Source organism: Phodopus roborovskii, unplaced genomic scaffold, assembly GCF_943737965.1.
Source record: "Phodopus roborovskii unplaced genomic scaffold, PHOROB, whole genome shotgun sequence".
NCBI lineage: Eukaryota > Metazoa > Chordata > Mammalia > Rodentia > Cricetidae > Phodopus > Phodopus roborovskii.
In genome coordinates this window covers 10,858,178-10,885,214 of record NW_026126599.1, presented here as the reverse complement: position 1 = coordinate 10,885,214, position 27,037 = coordinate 10,858,178, and the positions used below count along the sequence as shown (strand labels likewise).

Here is a 27,037-nt window from a genome sequence, read left to right as displayed (position 1 = left end):
TTTTCTCACATGCCCTGTTGTTTGTGTCTTGTTTCATTCTGCACACCCCACTGATGATGCCCAAACTACTGATGATTCTCCAGAATGAAATGAGCTATCCCTGACACCTCCCTAATGATGCAGGCTCGATTTGCTTGCCCATGTGCAAATATAAACAATAGAGAAATGTAATTAGGACAGCCCTTCTCAGAGACTCATCTTTCTCTGATTTTGTAGGCCACCCCTCCTCCCATGGGAGCAGAGGGCCAATCGCACTTAGTCCTGAACCTGTGAACTTGTTCTAGATGTGCACCCCCAAACCCCTCTCTTCAGTGTTTCAGAGATGGGATGTCAATGTGTTGTTGAGTGGCAGAGAATGTTTTTGTCCTACTTGTCTTCTAAAATACATAATTAGTTTAAACTCCATATGTGACCTACTTAAGAGTTGTAGAAACAGCGATTTTTAGGGTCCATCACAGATCAAATGAGTTTTTCTTAGAAAACTCACCAGTATAGTTAAGAATGACATAAAGATAATTTTACCCCCCACAGCCTTCCACGAGCTAAGACTCAGTGCTGCCTTTCCCTCCCTGAGTGGGTTCATGGGAAAAAGAACAAATAAAGCAGGGAAATTTTTAGAGCCAGATGGACAGAGGTGATGTCTGCTGGGCTGTAGCTGCTAGAGATGGTCCAGGCTAGCCTCAGGGAAGATGTGGGATGGCTAGGCAAGTGCTCTGGCATTAAGCATCACCAGCCCTGCCTTTTTTTCTAACTTGGTAATTACTTGTGTTAAAAATCACAGAGCCAATTCTATTTGGCAGAACATTGCCTATATAAGTACCCAGCTTCCATCAGTTAAAATGTTGTTCATTTGTCATTAATCTTCAGCTACTGACCAAGTTAATTTGCAATTTATAAGCAACCGAAGAGCAAGACCATGCACATCAGCTGGATTGTTATTCCGTGGCTTTTTGAAAGGAGAACATGTGATTTAAAGGGATTTTTTTTTTCATTGAGCTCCTCCATTCCTGGGAATGAGAGGAAAGGGGAGACTAGGAACTGCCATTCACAGAGGGGAAGTTCCTCAGATTAACTAACTGGCCAGGGTCCCACAGAGGTCAGGGGCAGTGCCAAGAATAGACCCCATTTCCTTGATTGCTGATGTTCTAGCTCCACAATAGTACATAGTAGATATTCTGCAGGTACACACGTATGTCCAATAAGCAAGCACCAAACAAGTGGGGCCCTACACAATCAAATGACAAGTGATATTTAACATGGCCAGTATGATTATTTATATATATATATATATATATATATATATATATATATATATATATAATTAGTCTATGTGATACAGACAATGTTAATGCAATCTCTAAAACATTTCATTGGCCATCACTCAGCATCTTACTATATAGGACTGGCTGGGCTGGAATTTTTTATATAGCCTAGCTTCAAACTCACAGAGATCCATCTGCCTCTGCCTCTCAAGTGCTGGGATTAAAGGCATTCACCACCACAGTTGATTCTTAAAATGACATTTTTGCAAAGAAGTCAATACTATAACATTGTAAAGCTCAAGTTTGCTTTTAAAGTGTGTCTGGTCCTTTACAAAAAGGAGGAAACACACCTAAAACAACCATGTTGCTCTGGCTACCAGTGGGGCAAATGAGCTAAGCTGGCAGAAAGTGCCATTGAGAATGGCCCAACTACTCCCTATTTCATGCCTGTGGGGATAAGACGAAACATTAGCCAGTTACCTGAAGGTCTCATGAAACTCACAAACAAAAGCAGCCTTTGAACACCTAGATTCCTCCTGGGAGAACAGAGCCGATGACTGGGGACACAGAGAGACAATGTCCAAACTCCTCTCCTCACCCTCTCTTGGGAACCCCATATCCCCAGGAAGGGAGTCCTTGTTGCCAGGCTGTCACTTGGCAACAGAGACCAGGCTCTTTGCCCTGCATAGTCTTTTCTGAAGTCATCCCATGTGAGTGAGTACATTAGCGCTGCAGGGGAAGAGCTCATGGGGGACCTGCCATCAAGAACAATGCCTGTGGCTGGATAGATGGCTCAGCGGGTAAGAGCACTGGCTGTTCTTGCAGAAGACCTGAGTTCAGTTCCCAGCATCCATATGTAATGGCTCACAAACATCAGTAACTCAGGTTCCAGGGGATCTAATGCCCTCTTTGGGGCTCTGCATGTATCTGTTGCATATACATACAAGTAGACAAATGCTCATATACCAGTTTTTAAAAAATCTTTAAAATTAAATAGAAGAGTATCACCTGGCCCAGGAGGCTTAATAATCCTATTTCATTCTTTAAAATCAAGAGCCAAGTGAATTCCAGGAACTGAGTGTGGGCTACAGGGGAGGTAGCTGGTTCACCAGCCTATCCCGCCTTAGCCCAGCCTTATCATCTTTGCAGGGCAGGGCAGAACCACTTCCTGCCAGGGTGGGAAAGGATGGATGGAATGGTCACTGAGTGGGGAGTTGCATCAATGTTTCCAGCCCACATCTCTGTTCTTCTTTTTACTTTTATTTAACTCTTCCTAGTTCCTCAATTTTTCTTCCGCTGACCCTCTTGTTTCCCCCAGACTTACTAGATTTCTATTTTTAAAGCACAGCGAAATTGCATCTGACTTCCCATCATCTCTATTCACTTTTCAGAAATAGTCATTAACATTTCTCATGTTTTGAAATTAGCTGACGAAGGCAAACATGTTCCCTCAATGTTCCTTAGAAGTGTATGAGTCTCCAAAAAATGTCCTCCTCAATGTGCTTGTAAGAGCCTAGTCTCAAATTTCTCTGTCACTGTGGACTTTCCCCAGGCATGTTACCTCTGCCTGTGAAGTGTGCTTAACCATCTTTATTTCAGGTGACATACATGTGAAGGATACCCAACATTTAATACTCTCATGGGAGCTTCCTAGGTGGATGCTGGGCTAGCATGGAAGAGGGTTAGCAAACATCTGGAAGTCTCTGTTGGTTGTTAAAGATAAAGAAAACTAGTCCCGAGCCCCTCTTCACTCAGTGCTGACATTTTACCTCCACTTAGTGCTGACATTTTACCTCAATTCTTTTTTTAAATTATGATTTTAGAGACAGGATTTCTCTGTAGCTGTGGAGTCTGTCTTGAAACTGGCTTAGTAGACCAGGCTGGCCTTGAAATCTGCCTCCCAAGTGTTGGAATTAGAGGCATGTACCACCACCACCTGGCCATGCAATTTACTTCAATTCTAGTAAACATTCACAAGAAATTGTCTCCTTCTCTGATCATCTTTCCACACAAATACATAGGAAAGGGACATGAGAGACATTCAGTTACTTCTTGCTCATTAGTTATACAAATTTAAATAATACCCTCACTTTATTTGTAGTGTTTTTAGGCTGATGCATATAATCCTATAAACTAGACATATAATGGGGTGCTGTGTGAAACTTTCATGCACAATTAAATTGTAACATGTTTAAGTCAGGTTAAACATAGCTGGAACATTAATCTTTTTTTTTTTTTGGTGGCAAGAATGTTGAATATCCTTTCGTAAATTCTTTTGCGTTATAGAACATATAATTGTTATTTATAGCTATCCTGCTGTGTTGCTGTGTAATAGCCCACCAGGGCATCTTACTAATGCTTTACAAGAATGAATTATAGAGGAAACAAAAACCACAGTGTTACTCAGTTGAAACAAAGTTCATTTGCATAAAGCATTTTACCCCATACTTTTAAGTAAGAAATTTCTAGCTGCATTGTACTTCCGAAGTTCTAAATTATTTGTCATACTCTAGGAAATGTTGAAATTTGAGTGCTCTGAATCTCTCTTTGTATTAACTTGGGTATATTAAGTGGCTGGTCATGGAAAACCAATGAATAATGTTGGGATACCAAGTAAACTAGTGCTTGAGCTGTGGCCGTATATAGACATGCCCTTGAATAAGGTCTCAAATGTAAGTACTAATAATTATTCTGCACATATATAATTATTGTATATAAAAGAATTCTAAAATGTTAGGCATATTTATAATCAAAGATCATGGGTAGACACTATCATGCAAATACGTAACTGAAGATAAGTGTAACAGAACATCCCGAATCATGATACATGTTACTAATGAAAGTTCTATCTACAAAGTAATCTAAGTTAATCAAAGCAAAGAAAAAATGTTTACACAAAGACACCTGTAAATTTTTAGTAATGACAGAGGGCTTCTTTTGGGTATAAGCCCAGCTTTTCCCCCCAATACAGTGTAATGAAGCTGTTCTGATATTTTTAGTATGTCACTCTCATTGGTGACTCTGAATACGTCTTACTCAGCCACCAAGCACTAAGCCTCAGGCAGATTCTCCATCAGTACCCTTTGATCAAAGAACAGAAGCTGCTCACAGATGTATCCAATTTAAGCAGATAATTTCAAGCAACACCACAGTAGAAAAAGAAGGAGCCATTGTGGAGAAGAGCCAAACCATCCATGTTTGATCTACCTCATATATTATTAAATTAAATTAAAAAATAATGAAGTGACTTTAACAGAATAATTCAAGTAGTCAACAAACATTTAAGGTGAGACTTCTTGAAATGTTCTTTTCTTAATGGTGTAAGACATCTTTCCTTGGTGAGCATCCTCCACAGAAGGGGAGAAAGACCCCACACAACGCAGAGACTAAAAAGGGAGGTGGTGCATACAGTGTTCACCTGAGACCACCCACCCACCCCCGCCCTAGCCATATGTCATTAGGGTCATTCAACCCCAAACTTATAATACGGTGTACCATCCCTCATAACTGAATTTTTCTAACATGTTACTGTTAAAATGTATTAAGACTAGAGTTGACATTTTAGATTTGCTGTTACTAAAACAAAAATTTAAACATCTATAAAAGGTTATGCCACTTCATAAAAAATAGAACTCTAAACTTTTATACTAAATGACAAGTTTTTACTGTTTCGTTTATTTGCTTGTTAGTACAAACATCAATTCTCAAAACAGGTGGACTGACTAAGTGGGGATTGGTGCCTAACTCAAACTAGCAAATAATACAAAATCTCAGTAGGTCTCCTGTGTTCTCAAGGAAACTTCCATAAGTCCTGAATATTTTGTAACTTCTATGTCTATTCTTAGAAAATGACTCTCAAATGAAAAATCAGACTTCTGTGGAAATAGCTGGTCTGCATGAATCCCATAAGTTCCCAGTAACTTTCCACTATCATCACTGTGGCTCCTAAACAAGGGATTAAGACACAGTTGAAGAATCAGGATTGTGGGGACAGCCTAGAAAACCCAAAAAGTCATCGTAGAATTATCCCTTGCTTGTTTTTTCTCAAGCCAGTTTGGAAGTTTGCTTGCTTTGGTTTAACAGCTATCATTCCCAACCTTCTTCAGGCAGGGTTAAAAACAATAAGGAGAATAAATGCATAGTGGAAACCCACGGGTAGTTTCAATGGAATCTCCCTGTTGTACTTGTCCATTCTGTTCCTGTTTCTCCGGTTAGCTCCCATGAACTAGCACAGGTATCATGTCTCTAGACTAAACAAACAGGGAACAAAAACAAACAGGGCTCAGTCACAGACAGGATGCAAGGAAATTGTCGTGTAGCTCACGGAGTGTAGGATGCATTCACTGTATGTGGCAGCTACTGAGTATCTGCTAGGTGGTTGCAGTCAGCTGATCCAGAGCCTAAAGACACAAACCTGGTCTCGTGGACTGCTGTAACGATGATGGTGTGTGAACAAATCTCGGAGGGGAGAAATGAGCTGGAATGAGGCAGTCCAGAGGTTTCACAGAGAAGGTCACAAAAGAGCTGAGCCTTGGGGTCTAATGAAAACCAACTTCTTACAAGACAGACAATGGGTGGAAGCAAAATTTAGACAGATGAAAAAGCATGGGCCACACCCAAGATAGGAAACGGTAGCCATGTAGACCTTGGATTCCAGCCAATGAAGAGAAAAGGAAAAATGGGAAGACCAGTAAGTGACATAGTGGGAAAGCTTTTAGCCGTGTAATTCAACTGGGAAAAGGCGCATGCAAGCTCTAACCAAGCCACATAACAGCTCCCAGGTCCCAAGGAAACCTTGGTTCTGTCCTATGTTCCTGTATACTTGAGCAAAATGTGACCCTGTGAGCCAGGGGCAAATGTGTCTTCAATGAGAAGCAATAGCTGTTGTCCACCTATTTGAATGCAATGAAAGCCTCTACCTAAATTCAATGCATGTCCAGTGAGTGACCCCCAACTGTGGCCATTAGAGAAGTTAATCTTTGAAAATTACTCAACAAGTTAACTGTCCATACCTTTCCTTGGAATGATTGTGGTGACAGGGGTGCCAGAGCCACTTTATTGTAGGCTGAGGGATTCCGTACACAGTGCAAGTGAGGGCTTGTCTGCTGCCCAGTGGGTAGAGAGCCGGGCTCGCAAAGGATGACACGGACTTTTCATAGATCTGAGGTTTCGCTGGAGAAGAGGAGAAGCAGAGAGAAGTCAGGGGAAAGAGGCAAGGATTTCCTCCAAGGTCTCACATGAGAGATCAGTCACATTGGTTTTGACGTCAGGGAAACACCACCACAAATAAATGCTTATATTATGTAGGAAAATGCCTATTTGATTCCACAGTATAAATACCACCTGGCTGCCTGCAGGAGGTAAAAAAACAAGAAGTAATAGCTGGGTATGGTGGCACACACTTTTAATCCCAGCACTTAGGAGGCAGGGATAGGAGGAGCTCTGTGTATGAGGCCAGCCTGGTCTACAGAGTGAGTTCCAGGACAGCCAGGGCTCCACAGAGAAACCCTGTCTCAAAAAACCAACCGACTAATCAACCAACCAACCAACCAAATAAACAAACAGAAAAAGATGAAGTAGTTATGATGCAGGCAGAAGTGTGGTATTTTTTTTCTTTTGTTTCTCTCTGGTACTTGGGCTGGAACCCAGGGCTTTGAACTCACTAGGTAAGAACTCTACTATTGAGCTTCATCCCAGCCATTAGAGATGGAATATAAAAATGTATGTGGGGCTGGAGAGATAGCTCAGCAGTTAAGAGCACTGGCTGCTCTTGCAGAGGACCCAGGTTCGATTCCCAGCACTCACATGGCAGCTCACAGCCATCTATAACTACAGTTCCAGAGGATTTGACATCCTTTTTCTGACCTCAGACATCAGGTATGCATGTGGTACACATACTTGTATATGCCAATTCAGGAAAAACACTCATATAATAAAAGAGAATAAACTCAAAACCAAATATTTTTAATGTTTGTTTTCTTTGACAGTTTTTACTGGCTTTTGAACTCACAAACTGTCAATAATAGCTGTAGAACCCAAAGATCGAACAAAATTAGACTTACCATTTACAATCAGAGTGGCCGTGAGGTTTTTAGATAGGTTTGACTGCTTTATGCCCAGCACGATCGTATAGTCCCCTGCGTCCTCTGTAGTCACATCTTTGATAACTAATGAATAGCCATGCACCGAATAGCGAGCAGACTTCTCCGTTGCGGGTGAGCCATCTTTTAACCTGTGGTTAACAGCATGGTGGGTAAGTCACTTCATTCGCTTCATGATGCCACTTTGATGGCATTTGCCATTTCAGTTTGTAACTTCAAGGGGATTAATTTTGAATCTTTGGAAAACAGCGCTTTTTGTTTGTTTGTTTGTTTTGTTTTTGTTAGACACTTAACTGTTCAGTAAAGTCAGGTGAGGATTTAAATTGGGTAGCATTTCATCTTTACCCACAAGGAGGGAGGAACAGAAGATGAAGAAGACAGTGGTGGTTTTATATACCCACAAGGTACCTAAGTACCAAGTCAGAGGTTCTGGTCTGAGTCTGTCAAGCTGTCTGTCAAGTGTTTTCTTTAAGGCTCCATGAGAAGTTCCAGAACAACTCTTACACATCAGATCAACTAGACCTGATAAAAATTAAAAATAGACACTCCTATTGTGGGCTCATGTGGAGTTCTTATTAACTGCATTAATGGTCACACCAATTGTCCCTTTCATAGAGAAACTGCAATGAAATCAAAATAATCCCCCTCGAGGAAGAACAATGAAAGGCACCAGGCAACAGGAATTTTAAAATGTTTTTAATGTAGAATCAATGCCTTGATGTCATCTGTTTGTACTGGGAGTCAGGTGACCTAGTTCTCCCCTATCTGCATGCTGCCACCTGTGCAACAGATAGACCAGCTTGAGCTACAGTGTCCCTCAAAACTTCTGGAAGTTCTCAAGACCCCTTTGAACTCAGCTAGTCTATGACTTACTTATTTTTTTCAAGATTTACTTTTATTTGATGTGTTAAGTGTTTGCTTGCATACATGGATGTGCACCGTGTGTGTGCAGCACCCACAGGGGTCAGAAGAGGGCAATGGACCCCTTGATTCTGAGTTACAGATGATTGTGAGCTGCCGTGTGAGTGCTGGGAATGGATCCAGGTCCTCTACAAGAGCAGCCAGTGCTCTTAACCACCAAGCCATCTCTCCAGCCCGTGATTTTAAATGCACAGTTCTTTCAAAAGGCCCTTTCATTTGTAGTCTATGTACTGTGTTGTAGAAAGGTAAAATGGCTCTTAGTCAGGCCAGTAGACCTGGGGACAAACTCACCAGGTCTCAGCTCCAATGCAGTTAATATGGCCATGCTGTATTTTGTGGTTACAAATAGCATTTTAGTATTGTTTCAGTTGCATCCTATCTTTTTTCTTTGTTAAGTTTTCATTATTATTATTATTATTATTATTATTATTATTATTATTATTATTATTTCATTTTGCATTCCAACCATAGTTCTCCCTCCCACCCCTCCTAACCCTTTTCACCTCCCCCACCAGCCCACCACCTATCCACTTCTCTCTTAGGGTAAGGGCTCCCACAGTGTGGGGACCGACAAAGCCTGGCTCATTAAGCTGAGGCATGACCAAACTCCTGCCCCCTGCATTAAGGCTGAACATGGTATCCCACCATAGAGAATGGGCTCCAACAAGCTAGAAAAAATATGGAACACTTTGCAAATTATCATGTCATCCCTGCACAGGGACATGCTAACCTCTGTATCATTTCAGTTTTAGTGTATGTGCTGCCAAATCAAGTACCAGTTGCATTCTACGAACAAGGCATCATTTCATAAGTAGATATTTTGGTTTTTTTGTTCCTTGTTATTAAGTGACTGAATAAATCATCATGAATAGACAAGGTTTTTTAGACATGAAAGCGTGAATATGGTTCCTGGTCATTAAATTACTACAAATTATTCTATTAAATTTAATAATTTTTCTTTTCTTAAACCATACTTTTTATGTCTAGCAAGAAAATTAAAATTTTCTATTAACTTTTTAGATATTACAAAATAAAAATGTCCATTTACTTCCCACTACAATGCTGCAAAGGTGTAGTATACAGTTTTGACTTGTTATTTAATTTTCTATTAAATATTTGAGTTAGCTTCAAACAAACACCGATGGGCCAAGGGCCAGACAAGCTCTGGTGAGGATTTTCCAAGTGGCAGGGCTTCTGTATTGTATGGATTATTTTTACAATCAACTGTGAGTGGACCTTTTGTTTAAAATGTAGTGGTTTAAGCCAAAGATAATGACATTAAAAAGTAATTTAGCAAAATGACTGCAGATTCTAAACAGATTGCATTGTTTTACATAGGTGCTGTACTAGTTTGATTTTTTAAAGAAAAAAAATTGTGTAAGGCATTTCTGAATACTACAATCCAAAAAAAACAAAAAACAAAACAAAACAAAAAAAAAAAAAAAACAAAAAACAAAAAACACCTTTCATTAATTCAAGTAGGTTCACTTATCTACACCTACCAATGAGTAAGTCCTGCCACTATTTGTTGAAGTTTTAAAACAAGGCTGGGGCTTTCAACCCAGCTGCACATAAAGGAATTATTTTTGGCATCCTCATTACAAGGGCCCACTTCTTCAGGGTTAATAGAGCATGTTACACATTCAAGATGCCTCTGTGTTATTGCCCAACACATCTCATTTCGAAGAATGTTGGCATCACAGGAAGGTTTGGAGATGTGGGGATTTAGTATGTGTGAGGGACTGCCGAACTGAATGGAGCACTCAAACCCCTCACCTCTTGCTTCACCTCTGCCCAGCGCTTCCAGGTCCATCCTGCCCTCCCCAGTGTCACTACCCAGAAATCAACACAGTGTCCAGCTCTCCAGAGCTGCTCCAAGCAACTTCTCTTGGTGTCTCTTTCAGGACTGTGAGTCACTGAAGTTCTTACTTATAAACAGTATCTCAACTGACATGGAAATGATTGCGGGCCTACCATACGACTTCTGGCGAGGGGAAGGCCTTCACTTTCATGGACAGCCGATAGGACCGCTTTCCTGCTATGGTCTCCTGCACCTGCTGCTTCCGATGCTTCACACTGATGAATCCCTTTCCTTTGGAAGAAGAAACAAGGCATCAGGAAGGGATGCGCTTATGTAAACATAAGCTCACTCCTTCCTTTAGTGGAGATGTGGTCAATGAACGAATCCTGGCAGAGCCTGTTATAGGGCCTAAGTGTCAATCAATGACGCTTTCAGGCAAACTGACAGCAAGTCCCAGAGACGTGAAGCAGTGTACTGGCAACTGGAACATCACTATTGGTCACAATAACAAGGGACAGTATCTCTAAAATCTACCCAGTTGATACAGCAAAGATGGAGAAAGTTGCTCTGGGCTGGAAAGTCAAGCTGAGAAAGCTGTAAGGGTAGAAAAGTGCCTCTGATAGCACAGAGCTCTTCTCAGAACACCATTCTCCTTTGCAACAATGGACACAAAGCCTTTTAGTTATCTATCCTTACAGAATTCACATCTAATAGTTAAGCAACCATTTGGGCATTCCATGATCATTAAACCAGAAGTAGAAGAGCATGAATTCCATGTGATTTATTATATTTTTCTACATCTACTTCATGGCAGTATCAGGGAGATGGCCCCCAGATAAAGTAAAACTGATGAACAGGTTCTGATTTGTTTATATGGCATAGTAAATGAGGAAGTCATGACTGTCCTACAGTCTATGTTATTAATCGGAGCAAATCAAAACTGCCCAAATCAAAAGTAGAGTTTTTAAAAGTTGGTATTATATAGTCTATATTATATTGATCAAATTCACCTCCCCTTCTTGTGTTAAGTAAGTCCTTGAAGATCTAACCCATCTCCTCTCCACTGCCCAACTTCAAATCTTCTCTTTTATTTAATTACCCATCAATTCCAGCTTATGCTGGCATGTACTTCTGGGTGTGGGAACATCCTCTGGGGGCACAATTGACCTACAATGGGCCACATCCTTAAGAAGAACTGACTCTCCCTCCCCTGGAAGCCACCTGCTGTCCAAAGCTCCTCAGTTAGGGGTGTGGGCTTGTGAATCCCTTCCCTATCTATGTGGGAATGTTAATTGGCTTGGTCTTGTATAGACCCTGTGCTGGCAACCACAGCTGCTGCGGGTTCATGAGTGCTGAGGTCTTGTCACATCCGGAAGACATTATTTTGCTCTGGTTCCCCACAACCTCAGACTCTTATAATCTTTCTACTCCCTCTTCCCAAAAGTATTACATTTAAAGACTTCATGGCTTAATTTGCCTTTAGGGACTCAAGAGAAAGCAGCCTTCGTTCATGGTTGCATAACTCTTAGTCAAAAAAAAAAAAAAAAAACATTGACTTATTTTGTTTTTAAATAACTTACTTATTTTTATTTTATGTCCACTTGAATTTTACCTGCATGAATGCCTTTATGAGGGCACGGATCCCTTGGAACAAGAGTTAGAGACAATGTGAGCTGCCATGTGGGTTCTGGGAGTCGAACCGGGGTCCTCTGGAAGAGCAGTTAGTGCTCCTAACTGCTGAATTGCCTCTCCAGGCCCCCTTTTGCCAACTTTTAATGTCTAGAGTGCTCAGCATGTGCAGTGTAGTTCTGCATGTCGAACTTCTGCTGCTTACCGTACACATGCACGGAGGTGTTGAAAGACCTGAATGATGACCCACTTTTCACACGACAAGTGTAGAGTCCCTTATCGTGTCTCTGCACGTCATTGATCTTCAGAACGCTGTGGAACACATTGTTGTGGGGGTTGCTTTGGTCAATCCGTTGCCTTATAGAAGCTCTCTTAGTTGCCTAGAAAGAAAAGGCACAGTGGGTGTAGAAGTCTCCATAGTTTCCTGCTTAAAGTTCCAGTGTGTTAGCGTGCCTCCAATCAGGATTTAGGTCAGGAGGCATGTCAGATCGCCACAGGCCGAACATTAGGAAACTGCCTTTGTTCAGATGTGCATCAAATACGAAGTGTGCTAGCCTTTATTTAGCACTCCATCTCTTAAAATGGGCTTTCACACACATATTGTGTCAGTTGCTTTTTGAAAGCACCTAGTGAGGTCGGAGGGGCTTTGCTTTGTTACTAAGGAGGAGATGGAAGCAACAGAGATATTGGCCACAGAATACCAGGAACTTGGGTCTCTTGGGTATGCATTTAGTGATTTCTCCCCAACACAGGCTCTCCTCTACACAGTAGCCTGTCCCCTCTGCTCAATGGTGGCGTTCCTGTGAATAAGCACAAGTTTTCCTTCCTACTGATGGGAATGAAAATTCCAATCCTGGCTTCAGCTACCCCCATTTCATTAGTTCACCTGTTGAACCATGCTCACCAGCTTCTGCTAAATGCTGGTGAAGGGGGGGGGATGGGATGTGCACACCCCGAGGTCATTTAAGCCATCATCTGCAGGATCTGTGCCTTATCTCAGGGAAAGACCTCCTTCAGCTGCCTGTTAGCTACCATGGCCTGCTCACTGCAGAGAAGATGTGGTCTCCTCCAACCCTTGCATCATTTCCCCCTCTTAAATCCTTCCCAGGGGAGGGTCATGGGAAAAAGACTTGGCAGCTGTCCAGACAGAGCTGAGGGGCTTGGACCTAGTTCCCTCTACCATGCTTAGTCAACTTTCACCCACCTACCTGCCTTTTAATTCCCGGTTGGCACAGACATATGTTTAGGCCATTTGCATGGTTCTCAGCAATAACAAAAGATGCAACTGTCAATCATTGCTGTAAAAAGTCAGACGAAGTCCCCAGTGTAATAGACCAGGAGCCTCTTGGCCACCGGGTCTAGAGGCATGACTTCCCCTCTGAAGAGCTGGCTTCCCAAGTGTGTTTTTGGCAGTTTGTCCCTTGGGAAACGACTCATCCAGGCCTCCAGTGGTGCCCTGTCCAGCTCTGCAGCCACTAGCTGCATATGACTATTTAAAATAGTTGATCAGGATGAAGAATTCCTCACTGCAGCTAAGTGTTCATCTACCACAGTGGCTAGTGGATACTTTAGTGTACAAGACAGACAGAGATTTTCTATCACAGGAAATCCTACTGGACAACACTGTTTTAGAAGGTCATTGGCACTCAGTAGATATAGTACTAATACCATCTTTAAATTTTTGTTATTAATTGATTTATTTTCTGTGCATGGTATGGGTGTTTTGTCTGCATGCATGTCTATACACCATGGGTATGCTGAAGCCTGAGAAAGCCAGAAGAGGGCTTTGGCTTCCCTGGGACTGGAGTTACTGATGGTTGTGAGCCACCATGTGGGTGCTGGGAATTGAACCTGGGCCCTCTGGAAGAGCACCCAGTGCTCTTAACCTCTTTGCCATCTCTCCAGCCTCCAGTATCAACATTCCTAATAGCAATAGGAACTAGATAAAAGTCTCTTCCCCTTGAACATTTACTGAGAATTTTTATTTCTATCAGAAGATATTTGCTTCATGTTATAGCACTCTTATTTAAACAGAACAACAGTATTTTCTAGAAAATTGTCAATATCTGATCAGTTCCTATAGGGAACAGATTACATCTTTTGTTGCTAAGTTTTTCTATTTCCACAGGCGAGGGGTGAGGTGGGGAAGCTGGTGAAAACAAGTTGGAGGTGAAGCATTAATCTTTTGTTCATTATTTAATCATAAATTATTTTTGATTGGCAGTCTGAACGACATAACAAAAGCCCGTCCTTGGGATATGCAACATAAATCACACTGGCACATGAGAAATGGGAGCGGGCCTCCTGCCAGCATTTCTTCCCAGCTTATCATCGTTCTCCCATCTGTATATTTCAATAAATAACTGTGGCTTGCAAGGATGTTTCACCTGAATAAGGAAACAGACTGTCTTCAGTCTTCTCATTTTTGTTTTTTAAGGACAGAATTGCCCCCTTGAGTGAACCAGTGCAGTATTGGATGGCTGGCTTGATGTATCTTTACCAAACACACCGTAATCAGGTGCCTGACTGTCTGCCAGAACCTTCCATGAAAGCACTGACAAGGACAATCTCCTGAAAAGTTGTTATGACAAAAGATAGTCCCTGCCTGGCATTTAGTGATAAATTCCCCTCTCGTCTTGAAATCCTAATGCACCGTTTCCAAGGATAAAATGGTCCCTCTTGCCTTCCAGACTCACCCGTGGAAACAGCAGCCCTTAGCCTTCAAAACAAGCTCCAGACATCAAAGCCAGGTTCCCCACTATCACATCCAGGGGCCGCCAGGCGAGGGAGGCAACCGTTCAAACCTGCCGCTTTCCTGTCCACCCACACCACCCTGGGAGCAGGACTTTCTCATTTTTCCCACTTCAAAAACCCAGTGGGGTTTCACCTGCTCAAAGCAGATACAAATAGTGCCCTCGGGAAGAGCTAGAAAAGCGGCCACTCACTTTACCAGGGTAATTCCAGCTCATCTGCACTCTGGTGTTCAGGACGGTGGTGGTGGTGCAGTTGAGGACAAGAGTTTGACCATAGAGCAATCTCACAGGGCTTGGAGGACTTATGCGGACATCTAGGATGGTATTGGCTGCAAGCATAAGAGTAAAAATACATACATACATGCAATGTTAAAGATCAAGATTTCACAGGCCAGGTAGAGCTCAAAGGACTGTGCTTGGTGTCCATCCACACCCTTGGGGACAGCCACTTACTTTGCCGATGGGTCAAATAGTTTGTCTGGTATAGGTGCCCATTGACTGTGGCTTCACAGTTCAGGAGTCCTATTTCTCTGTATGTTGCATTTGCTATTATAAAGCCTTTCCGGCTGTCCCACGTTATTCTTTCTCCATCAGGGGTCAGGGTATCAGATGGAAACTGCAAAGAAAGAAGCATGCTAAACAAGAGTCCTGGCAGTAACGTGTCAGAACAACACAAGAAAACACGCTTTTCATTTACAGTGAGAACTAGTGCACTGAACCATTCAAGGAGGGTGCAGGGACACTGACTGGGGGTGGGAGGAGTCATGAGATTAACACCAGGGCCCAGTGTGGCCAGCAGTCATCTGTACTCTAACCTAGGTATTTTCTTGAGCAGCTGAGTAAGCCTACTCTACTGATTCCAGCCCTGACACGAATTAGCAACAGGACACAGGTGGGACAGGAAACCAAACCTGTCCCTGAGGGATGCTTCAGAAATCACAGCCAAAATTTTTCTGGCTTCCCATCTCCAGCCACAAAGCTTACCTGATACCCACGTGTGTGGACTGGTGAGGTGCTGCCTTAGGTGGGGTTGGGGGCTGGTTGGTCCTTACCTCCTAAACTTCTCTGTGGGAAAGCGTTTAAACAGCCTTTTGTACCAGCAGCCTTCTGGCTCCTTGGCTGAGGCTGACATTTTCGTTCTGTCTTCACGGGGCTTGATTGAAAACATGGAGGAGTCTCCTGAATGAATTTTTCCCCCTCTTTTTTTTCTGAGATGTTAAGTTTTGGTACCACCCAGGACTTAGGCCTTTGCCACTAGGACATGACAAACTCAGACCTAAGGGTGGCTCCTTATGTGTGGATCCCAAACAGGTGATCCAGTGGCCCTGCTGATGGCCCCAGCTCCGGCAATGGTACCTTTGCCAGACACTAGCTTATTCATGTGAGCAATGAAATTAACACTTACTTTTGGATGTATGACAATATAGCAAAACTGTCATGAGTTTAGTTCTTTCGTTATTTAGATTTCTGCTTAGGACATTATCATTTGACTCTGCTTAAATATACAAGGGGGCAGGGTAACTCCCACCAGTGTTTCTTGGTAGGAGAAGAAAATTACTCCAGAGACTTAAAATGTCATAACACCCATTTGAATAAAAAAACAAAACGTGATGGGAGTAAAGAGGTTTACCTTTTTTAGAGTGACTGTGATGTTGGGTGATGTCACCCGGCAGGGGATGATGAGTTCTCTTCCTTCCGTCATGTACACAACTTTAGGTATGTCACTGTGCATCTCTATGAAAGGACTCGCTGCATCTGCATGGAGACAAACACAGAGAAGTAATTGAAGATGTAAGCATGTAAGATATTGTAGACTGGGACTGTCCCTGGGACTATGCTGCAGCCATGACAGTCCCTTGGCCTTCAGTGGGATTACTCTGATACCCTAATGTGCAATGGAGTTACAGAGACTACCAAGTGCCAAAGCTTTAGTTGGGCCATGAGAGAGAAAGGGGGAGATTCTGCTTAAAGTTCAGCTATGTTAAGTGCCCCAGGAAGTTCCCTCCAGGGCCTTTGTGACCACTGGAAAAACACAGGTGCTAATAAAAGGGAGAGTCAGGGGAAGACAGAAGTAAGCAAACGAGAGGGGATTATCATTTGAATGGCAGAGGCTCCACTTAAAGACTTTCCAGACCTTGCCTGGTAGACAAGAATGAATGAGAAAGGCATCTGGGAAATGCATGCATTTCATAGTGATTAGGTCCATTTCTTCCAGGTTTATCTGCTAAGAACAAAGCTTGTTAAGAGGTCTGGAGGGCCTTTGCATAATCACCAAAACACCTCTTTTCAACTACCTGTTTGTCTTTCCTGTAATTCCCCCAAGGAATCACAATGAACATCAGACATTTCTAGAAACACTGTCCACCCTGCTCTTGTCTTCAAATGATTTCTTCAAGGAGTGTTTGGTACCAGCCTTTAGGGGGCCTGGAGTCCCACATGAAAGAACCAAAGAGGCCTCAGACCTCAAAACTGAATGCTGAGCTCTTGAGAAGCAAGAGCTGTCAGCAGGCAACTGTTGTCCGACATCCACAGTGGCTGTTGTGAGTGAAGCTGGTGAGATCCTGAGCCCTTTGCACTTCTGAATGGGGCCTATATGGAAAGAGAGTTGAGTGAATGTAATTTTTAAGCTAAGGGCCCTTAGCCTATAACAAGCTTCTTCTTCCTTTTTTAAATGTGCACTGGTGTGAAGGTGTCAGATCCTCTGGGACTGGAGTCACAGACTGTTGTGAGCTGCCATGTGGATGGTGGGAATTGAACCCAGGTCCTCTGGAAGAGCAGCCAATGTTCTCAACTATTGAGCCACTTCTTCAGCCCCTAAATAATACTAATCTTAAAACAGCCCTGTAAGAACAAAGGCAGAGGCTGATGTGACATCTGCAAGTCAAAGAATACTGGGAAACCAGGGCAAGGAAGAGGTAGGTGAGGATCTAACAGGTACTGCAGCCTGCTGGCCCCGGGAGCATCTTCATTTCAGACTCCCAGTGGCAGAGAAAACAGAAAAAAAAAAAAAAAAAAAAAAAAAAAAACTGGACCCAGGTTTTGTGGTCCACACCTATAATCCCAAGCAAGTCAGTCAAGGATGCAGAACAAATGGCCAGCCTCAACTACTGTTGTGTGCATGTGTGAGTGTGTAGGTGGGTGGAGGGGGAGTTAGTTATCCTTGGGTGTTAGTTTTAAGAGTTATTTTCTCCTCTCCTCCTCCTTGTTTTCCTTCTCTCCCTCCCCCATCTCTCCTTCCCTTTCTTTCTTTCTTCCTTTCTTTCTTTCTTTCTTTCTTCCTTCCTTCCTTTCTTTCTTTCTTTCTTTCTGTTTGTTTTTTAGATAATGTAGCTTTGACTGGCCTGAAACTCACTTTGTAGACCAGGCTGGTCTTAAACTCACATAGACCCTCCTGCCTCTGCCTCTGATGCTCAGCTCGGTTATTTTCTCTGTTGGTTTTTTTTTTTTTTAGAATGATCACACATCATTAAATAATAACTGTTAACGTTAACACTCAAATTAGAAATCACTATCCATTTGGACTTGAGGAAAACAACACATTTGTATGTCACTGATTGGCTTTCATTTTGACTGTCAGGGTTAATAGAGCTGTTTGCTGATTAGGAATTCTCAGTGGGTGTAGAACACCATGGACAAAGAGAGAAAATGATTGACTGGAGACACGGGGGTGCTTGTCAGAGCCAACTCCTCCATGAGATGCGGTTGCAGAGGCAGACACCCAGCAGGGCCAGGGAACTGCATCATGCTCTTTTCCCCTGCAGGTCTCTCTCTATGTATGTATGTATGCATGTATACATGTATGTATATTGTATGTCCCAAACACCAGGAAACAGCCTAATTCATTTAACTGAACTGTAAATCCTCCATATCATTTTACTGTCTTCAGACAACCCTTCCCAACAAAGAACACTGACATCAAAAGTTTCTAGAGGAGATAGTAAATATGGCTGTCATTGGCTCTTAACTAATGAAGCAGCAATTTCAAATGGGATTGTCTTTACCTCTGAGTTTCTTTGTCTCTTTGCTCATGTGGATTCCCCCAAACACTTACATTTCACCCAGCTCCCATCTCCCAAAGACCTGCTTCTATGTCAGTAGCAGGCCCACAGCAACTCAAAGGTGCGAGAGTTCTGTGTCCAAACACAACTAAAAACATATTGTCAATAGTGGCATTAAAAATCATGTCTGTAAATAACTCTATGCCTGTATACACACGTATCCCTCCCCCCCCACACACACATAGGCACATACACCCATCACTCTATTCTTTGAACTTATTAAGAGTACATTTCCTTTGTAACGTGGTTCAAGGAAGGGCTGAGAATGAACTTGCCTGACGTAATACAAACATATTTTGTTTTGTAGGACATAGATATGGGAGAGGTCACGGTTCCATTAATATCACCAGTAAAACCACTTACTGCTCCCATAGGATGCATTTGTCTTTGTCACAACATTAAAAATGACTTTATACCCAGCCAGTGGGTTCCTGCAATCAAAGTGGCTGTGTATTGAAAGAGTGAGGCAGAGGCCAGTGCTCAGGCCACTCATAAAGTCACCGGGGACTCAAGACAATGCGCACGTAGGTGAAATCATTGCACCTTTACCCCCTGAATGTTCAGGGCTCAAAGCAGCAGCAGGAACCTGGCAGGACACATTCGGTCTTCCTACCCAGGGGGAGAATCTAGGTGGTCACTCTTCAGTACAAGTGAACAGAGAGAGATCCAACAGGGACCCTTGCTAAGAGTGGAGCTGAGTCTGTTTTTAATGGCTGTTTTTGCTTTCCAGACCCGTAATCACGATGGCACATGAAGGCACAGTGCAGAGAATGTCATTCTTACTCCAGCTCTGACTGATCCCACTGCAAGTGGAAGACCCTCCTTCCCACTACATTTTAACAGGCCTGTTTTCCCTTACTGGAAAGCGGGTTCAAAAGTGAGCACCCTGTTTCCTATTGCACACCTATTTTAAAGGTGCATGTAGACTTTTTCCTGATTATTTTTGCTTTGTTTTTATTTTCTGCCAAGTCCTAGTCATGGGGACTCTTGGGAAGTAAAAAGGAGGGTGTGGTTTTCATTTATTGAAGAAGTGGAGAGGACAAACACTAACCCATCCTATGAAGACATCTGTATTACAAAGGCTTTCACTATGGATTATATCTAACACTCAGGATGGTTTGTTGATTGGTGAAAAAAAAATTCTTTGAAATATAAGCAAAAAAAAAAAAAAAAAAAAAGGAAGAAAGAAAGAAAAAAGAAAGAAAAGGAAGCATTATTCACAGATTTACATTGTCTGATAAGTGTTTCTTAGTTCAAACAGCTTTTTAGCTATCACATGGTAACTGTTGAGTGCCTGTGACATCAGACAAAATAATCTTTAAAAAGATTTACGTGTGTGTGTGTGTGTGTGTGTGTGTGTGTGTGTGTGTGTGTGTCCGTATGCAATGGAGGAGGTCAGAAGAGGGCATTGGATCACCTGGAATAGGAGTTATAGGTAGTCGTAGGCAGTTTATCATGTGAGTGCTAAGAATTAAACCCAGGTCCTCTGTAAGAGCAGCCAGTACTCCTAACCACTGAGCTATCTCTCCAGCCCCATATTACTTTCAATTAATGTGGAATAACTAGACAGAGGAACAAAATACTTGAGCAACAGTAGTAAGCAACCATACTTACACATGAATAGAACACCCTACTCGTCCAAGCAGGCTAACCTTTTTCTTAACTGTTATGGAGAATTTCAATCACAGAGCATATCCTAGACCATAAAACAAACCTCAATAAAGTCAAAAGAATAGAATTAGTGCAGAGTGTTATTTAGTAATTGTAACAAAAATTGGGGAGACTAAAAAAAACAAACAAAAAAAAAACTAGAGATGACCTATTCTTACACAACAAGTTGGTCGAAGAGGAACTTGAAGAGAGACCAGAAAATGCTATGGATGAGATATGAGACATGAGAACAGGCCTCATGGAAGTATAGGCAGTATGAAGCAATATGGTCATGTAACATTACCTAGATGACAGATAAAATGGAAAGATTTCTAGAGAAACACAAACTACTGGAAATACCAAGAGGTAGATGGTCCAAACAAACCTACAAGAAGAGATTAAATCAGTTATTAGAAAACAAAACAAACCTACTTGCTCACAAGGAAATGCCAAGGCTCAGATGGAAAATGAATTCTACCAAATGTAAAGATTACCACTTCTTCATAAGCTTTTCCCCAAAAAAATAGAACAAAGAAAACTTTCTAACTCATCCTATGAGGTCAGTGTTACAATGACGCCCAGACTGGAGACTTTACAACAAAGCTATCAAATGAGTGTGGATGTACGATCAAAACAAATCCCAACAAAATAATTACATGTTAAAGCCAGAATAAAGTAAGAATAAACGGAGAAAGAAAAAGACTGACAAATGACAAAATACATTTTACCAAAACTGAGAACTTTTAGTCTTCAAAGAAGACTATCCAGAGAGTGAAAATATAAAACCCTCCCAAAGAATGGGTGAAAATATTTGTATCTGCTAAGACACTTGTACATAGAATGTAAAAGGTATATTTAGTCCTGAATACATTTTAAGCAGTATATAACACATATATCTATAATACATACAAATCTAGATAAAAAATACATGAGACATTTATGATATTATATGAAATAATAATAAATGTAAGACCTTTTATACCTCAATAATAAAGACAAACAACTCCATTTAAGACTGCAAGAGGGTGGGGCTGTAGAGATGGCTTAACAGGTTAGAGTACTGATTGCTCTTGCAAAAGACCCACGTGCGGTTCTCAGCACCCACATCGGGTGGCTCACAATCCCATGTAACTCCAGCTCCAGGGAATCTGATGCCCTCTTCTGGCCTCGGCTGGAACCCGCAAACACTCACACAGACACAATTTGAAATAAATAATAAAAATGATATTTTAAAAAAATAACACAAAAGAACTTGGGCTGATATTTCTCTCACAATGAGATACAAAGGATTCGATAAACACATGAAGAGTTGTCCAAGATCATGAGCCATCAGGAAAATACTAATCAAAGCTATGAGTGACCACTTCACACCCATTATGGCTAACTGTAAAGGACATAATAACAAATGTTGACAAGGATAAGGAACAACAGATGGAAATGTAAAATGACATTTAAAACAAAACAATAAAACAGTAGTTATTTCCCCCAAAGTTTAAACAGAACTAGCTGCCTTACCACTCAGAAATTCTACCTATAGGTGCACATTCAAGACAATGGGCACTTATATCCACAACAAAAGCTTGTATACTGTATTTACTGAAGTACTACTAAATTAAAAGTAGCCATATGCCAAGTGTGGTACTACCATGTCTTTAGTCTCAGCACTAGGGAGGCAGAGGCAGTTGGATTGCCGTGAGTTCAAGGCCAGCCTGAGCTACATAGTTCTCGGATAGCCAAGGCTATATAGAGAGACAAAACAAAACAAAAACAACAATTAAAAAAGAGAAAGTCAGGAAGCAGAAACTGAAATATCTATCAGCAAATACATGGATCACTGACGTGTGGTCTATCTATACCATGTAGCACGATTCAGTTAGCTGTAGGAAGAAAAGAGGATGATGCAATATGGGGAGCCTCAAAAATATACTGTGTAAAAGGAGCCAGGCATGGCTGGACTCTGGTGCAATATCCAGAAGAGGCTTACTAAGGACAGAAGAGGCATGGATTGTGGGTATGGAGCTGGGACCACGGGGTCAGCTTTCCTCTGAAGGAAGTGGAATGTTTCGTCAACACACTGAAGCCCACTGAACTCTCTATTGTAAACAGGTGAATCGTGCAGTATGTAGACTATATCGCCACATGGACCATGTTTTCTGAGCTGGAATGACTTCTGCTCACCCTCTGGGTCCCACAGTCTTTCTATCCAACCCCAAGTCGCATCCTTTCCAGGCCACTGACAAATGACGGAATTTGCCCTTGTGCCAAAGCCATTATGTGTCCTCGGTTCTCCCTGGTGGCTCTGAGTCAGCGAGAGAACAATGAAAGCCTTTTTGTCTTCATTTAGACGGACAAAGCTTGCCCATAGTGTGCAAGAGGTGTGCATCACACAGGGTGTGCACCTTGGTAGCCTCTGGAGTGTTGTCCTGGTTACCCAGAGGATCAGCTTCCACATTTAAGAGGGATTTAAAAAAATGTCGCTGAGGCTGGCCTAGTGCCTTAGTTAATTTCCTTGTTGCTACAACAAGATACCAGTAAGTTAAGGAAGGGAGGATTCGGTGGCTGTATTTCAGGAAATTCAGTTCATCACAGCGGCGGGCGCAGAGACTGAAGTGGGTCAGTCTGTGGTTGAGGGTGCATATAGCCACAGCTTCTCACGTGGTGTTGGCCAAGAATCAGAGGCAGAGGCTGGACCTGATGGGAAGCTGGGCCATAATCTTCCAGATCTACCTCCAGTGGCCTATATCCACCAGTGGACCTTGGTCTAAAAGGTTCCACAGACTCTCAACCCAGTACCACTGCAAAGGACCAAGTATTCAAACACAGTAGCCTGTGGAGAACTTTCACATCCAAAAGCTAACACTCAGCAGTAAGCTCATCGGTTTCTGCCAAAAGGACAGATACCTTACACAAAACATGTCTGCCACAGCAGGGGACACAGAGAAGGGCCATTGTATTTACCATCCAAGATGCCATTGTAAACAACAACAACAACAACAAAACCCCTAAAATTAGCAATTCATTATTTGTGTGCTACAAAGTAAGAGGCACAGTTCCCAAGAAGGCCTTTCCTTACTACCTACCTGTCTGTCTTGGGCTTCCCAGTGCTTCCCTTATAGCAGAGGACTGAACAGCAGCAGAAGAGAAAGGAGACAATGGCTCAGCCTTGCCCTCCTATAGTTCCTCCCCTAACAGGGAACCAGGGTCACCCTCTCTGTCTACTGTCCAGCAGCGCTAAACAAATGGGCCTATGACTCATGGACAAAGATGTTTCTGGAGAAGACATCCACTGAGATGGTTTGAAAAGTGTGTATGATGATTCAACTCTATGCACAAACACATTTCGGGATTCATGTCCTTAGCAGTCTGAGGTGTAAAGAGGCATGCACTTGTCATACAGCAGGAATGGCCTCTCCCATTCCTGGGGTTAAGTTCTGAATTCTGCCTGGAAGGGGGAAATGAGACCTCTATTTTTTTAAAATGTGCAGCACAAAGGAAGTTGATCTATGGAGGACCTCAGTGAGCATGGAATGCTAGGTATAGGGCAGGCCTTCCTTCTCCTAGGTACTCATACAAAGAAGCCTGGCCCATGCCCATGTCCTGCTTACCAGACAACCTGAACTGCATCTCAGAGAGAAGGCATGAAAGGGTGGGGTGGAGGGGGGAAACAGAAAAGGAGAAAGATGGTGTAACTTTTCTACTCCAAAACTGGAAGCATTTATTTTTTTGATCATAACTGTTCTTTGCCTTGGACACATGAAACTGTGAAATCTCCCAGGGATGTTACAGACACTTCCGTGTGGCTTGTCCTTATAGATGAGGGAACAGAGACCCACAGGGAAGGAAGGACCTTCCAAAAGCACAGGAATGGCAGAACCAAATGGAATTCAGGTTTCCCATCCTGACACACCTGTGTCACCCATGGGAAAGCCATTACTTTGGCTGTTGTTCACACACAATGGGAGAAAACACAGAACCTTCTGATGGACCCAGCAGTATATAAGCAAGTTGAAAGCTAATGGTTAGAAACAAGCTCTGGTCACTGGATCCCTTCTTAGCCACACTGGGGCCCCAGCAAAGAAGGCAGGTGAGTAGAGGAACCCACCTCCAGCTAGTGGGCGTGGTAGCTGTATCTGAAGAGGGTAGCTCCAGCTTACAGCTGGTGCCAAGTGACAATATGAGTCATTTTGCTTGTTTTTTGAGATAGGGTTTCTCTGTGCAGCCCTGACTGTTCTGGAACTCGCTCTGTAGAGCATACTAGCCTTGAACTCAGAGATCCACCTCCCTCTGCTTCCCGAATGCTGGGATTAAAGATGTGCGCCACTACAGCCTGGTCCAACTTTTAAAGTAAATAGGAAATCAGATTTTCAATTCTTCCAACTATTAAGTATTGGCAGCCAAAAGTGCTGTGCTTTCCTATCAGCCCTGACCCTGGCCTGCAGGCTTCTAGTTGGTAGCAATGTACATCTCAGGAAAGTTGGGATGGATGCCGAAGCGAAGATGGAACAGTCAGAGACCTCACTGGGAACCAGACCTGGACCTGAAGCTTAATTGATAATGTCCATTCTCTGACATGAAATTCAGTATAAAAGATAGTTAGAAAGCATAAGCAACTGACCTTGATATACTGGCATACCACAAATAGAATTTGTAATGAAGCTTAGCTTGTTGGGTTGCAATGGAATAGGCCCAAGAAGTTAGCCATGAATGACAGGCACCTTTTCCAGGAGAATCTCAGCACTAGAAAGGTGTCACAGGAGCATCCAGTCCCATCCCATTCCATCCAGTCCCGTCCAGTGAGCACCTGCCTTGTCCCGAATCCCTGCACATGAAGGATCTCCACCTCCCAAGACAGTTCACGCCCCAAAGTGCCTCCTCAAGTCACTATGCACTCTGCCTGTCCTGACTTCCCCCCTGCTCAGGTACTCTGCCATCAGGGTTCTAAAGACAATTCTACAGCCTGATCTTTTTTCACATAAGTACAGGATGGCCACACCCAAGCCATCATCTCCCCTATTTCCCACCCAGGCTTGTACTTTTTTATTTTTGTTTTATGTGTGTGGGTATTTTGTCTGCATGTGTGTCTGTACACCACATGCATACGGTGTTCAAGGAGACAACAGAAGAAGGCACTGAATCCCCCAGACTGGAGTTACAAATGGTTGTGAGCTGCCTGGTGGGTACGAGGAATAGAACCGAGGATCTCCACAAGCGTAGCCAGTACCTTCACAGGTGGGCCATCTCTCAGGCCCTACTTTAAAAATTATTCTTTGCAAGTGGATATCCACTTGTTCTAGCAGCACTTGCTGAAAAGGCAGTCAGGTAAACACTCGTGCACATGGATAAAAATAGACATAAATACAAAATTGCAAAAGATTAACTCAGAGTGGGTCAAAGTCTTAAGCATAGAATGAGGATCCTCTGCCAAAGATCATATCGGAACAATAAAAAGTCAGCCAATGATGCTCACAAAACATCTCACCAAATAATAAATATGCTTCACAACACGACACTGGGAAGATATACTCCAATACAATGAGACACCACTATATGTGTCACCAAATAATATATATGCTTCAAACATGCCACTGGGGACATCTACTCCAAAACAGTGAGACATCACTACATACCAGTAAGAACAGCTAAAGACCAGAACATTGACAACACTGGATAATGATGAGGCTGTAGAGCAGTGGTTCTCAACCTGGGGGTCATGACCAGGGTTGGGTGTCTCCTATCAGATACTCTGCATATCAGATATTTACATTCCAATTCATAACAACATAAAAATTACAGTTATGAGTAGTGATGAAATAATTCTATGGTTGGGGACCACCACAACATGAGGAACTGTGTTAAAGGGCCACGACGTTAGGAAGGTTGAGCCCACAGCTGTAGAGCAACATGAACTCTCTTCATTGCTGGTGCGAATGTAAGATGGTGTGGCTGTGATGGCCACTCTGAAAGGCAGCTTGTCAACTTCTTAAAAGCAATCATATAGTTTCCATGCAATCCAGCAGTTATGGTCCTAGGTATTCACCTGAGGAGTTGATAGCTCTGTCTGTGGATGTTTGAAGCATCTTAGTCATACTTGCCAAGACTGCAAAGCAGCCAAGACCTTCTTCAGTAAGTGAAGGGGCAAATAAACTGTGGTATCTCCAGACAGGAGTATATTACTTAGGGCTAAAGGTCTAGGGATTAGGTTCAGTGGGTTAAGTATTTCCCTGGTATGCATGAAGTCCTGGGTTTGACCCCCAGGTCTACACAAACCATGTGTGTTGGTGCATGCCTGTAATCTCAGGTCATCCTCACATAACAAAGCTGAAGCCTTTCTGGGATACATGAGACAGAAGGAGGAGGAGGAAGAGGAGAGGAGAGGAGGGGGAAGTGGAGGAGAAGAGGAAGAAAGGAAAGAAAGATCAAGGTTATAAGAAAACATGGATGAATCTTTTTATTTTGTTTTGTGTTTGTTTGGGGATAGGGTGTCTCTATGGAGCCTTGGCTGGCCTGGAACTCTTAATGTAGGCTGGCCTCGAACTCACAGAAATCTGTCTGCCTCTGCCTCCCTAGTGCTGGGATTAAGGGGGGGGGGGGAAGATGCCATTGCACAACATGGAGGAATCTAATGCATATTACTGACCTATAAAAAACACTGTATGAGGCACGTACATAAAATTCTGGTGAGGGTGAGTGAGTGTGTGTGTGTGTGTGTGTGTGTGTGTGTGTGTGTGTGTGTGTGTGAGTGGCTTCCTGGGGTGGGGGAGGGGCAATTAAGTGGAACGGGGAATTTTTAGGGAGGTGAAACCATCCTGTGTGACACTATGATGATGGATGTGTGCCATCATGTATTACTCTAAATTCAAGA

General features: G+C 42.6%; 1 protein-coding gene and 1 non-coding gene across 2 annotated transcripts in view; both read right to left on the bottom strand.

The window, feature by feature from the left end:
• Flt1 (fms related receptor tyrosine kinase 1) overlaps positions 1-27,037 on the bottom strand; it is a 158,070-nt gene that overhangs the window by 100,512 nt on the left and 30,521 nt on the right. Inside the window, exons 4-10 of the mRNA XM_051205137.1 lie at positions 16,098-16,222; positions 14,921-15,083; positions 14,660-14,796; positions 11,920-12,094; positions 10,259-10,376; positions 7,325-7,494; positions 6,275-6,434 (exon numbers count right to left, since the gene is read on the bottom strand). Coding sequence (XP_051061094.1) covers positions 6,275-6,434; positions 7,325-7,494; positions 10,259-10,376; positions 11,920-12,094; positions 14,660-14,796; positions 14,921-15,083; positions 16,098-16,222 — 1,048 coding nt within the window. The remainder of the gene's footprint in view (positions 1-6,274; positions 6,435-7,324; positions 7,495-10,258; positions 10,377-11,919; positions 12,095-14,659; positions 14,797-14,920; positions 15,084-16,097; positions 16,223-27,037) is intronic.
• Positions 8,958-9,060, bottom strand: LOC127237363 (U6 spliceosomal RNA). The gene has a single exon (XR_007835843.1). It is a non-coding gene; the product is annotated as a U6 spliceosomal RNA (small nuclear RNA).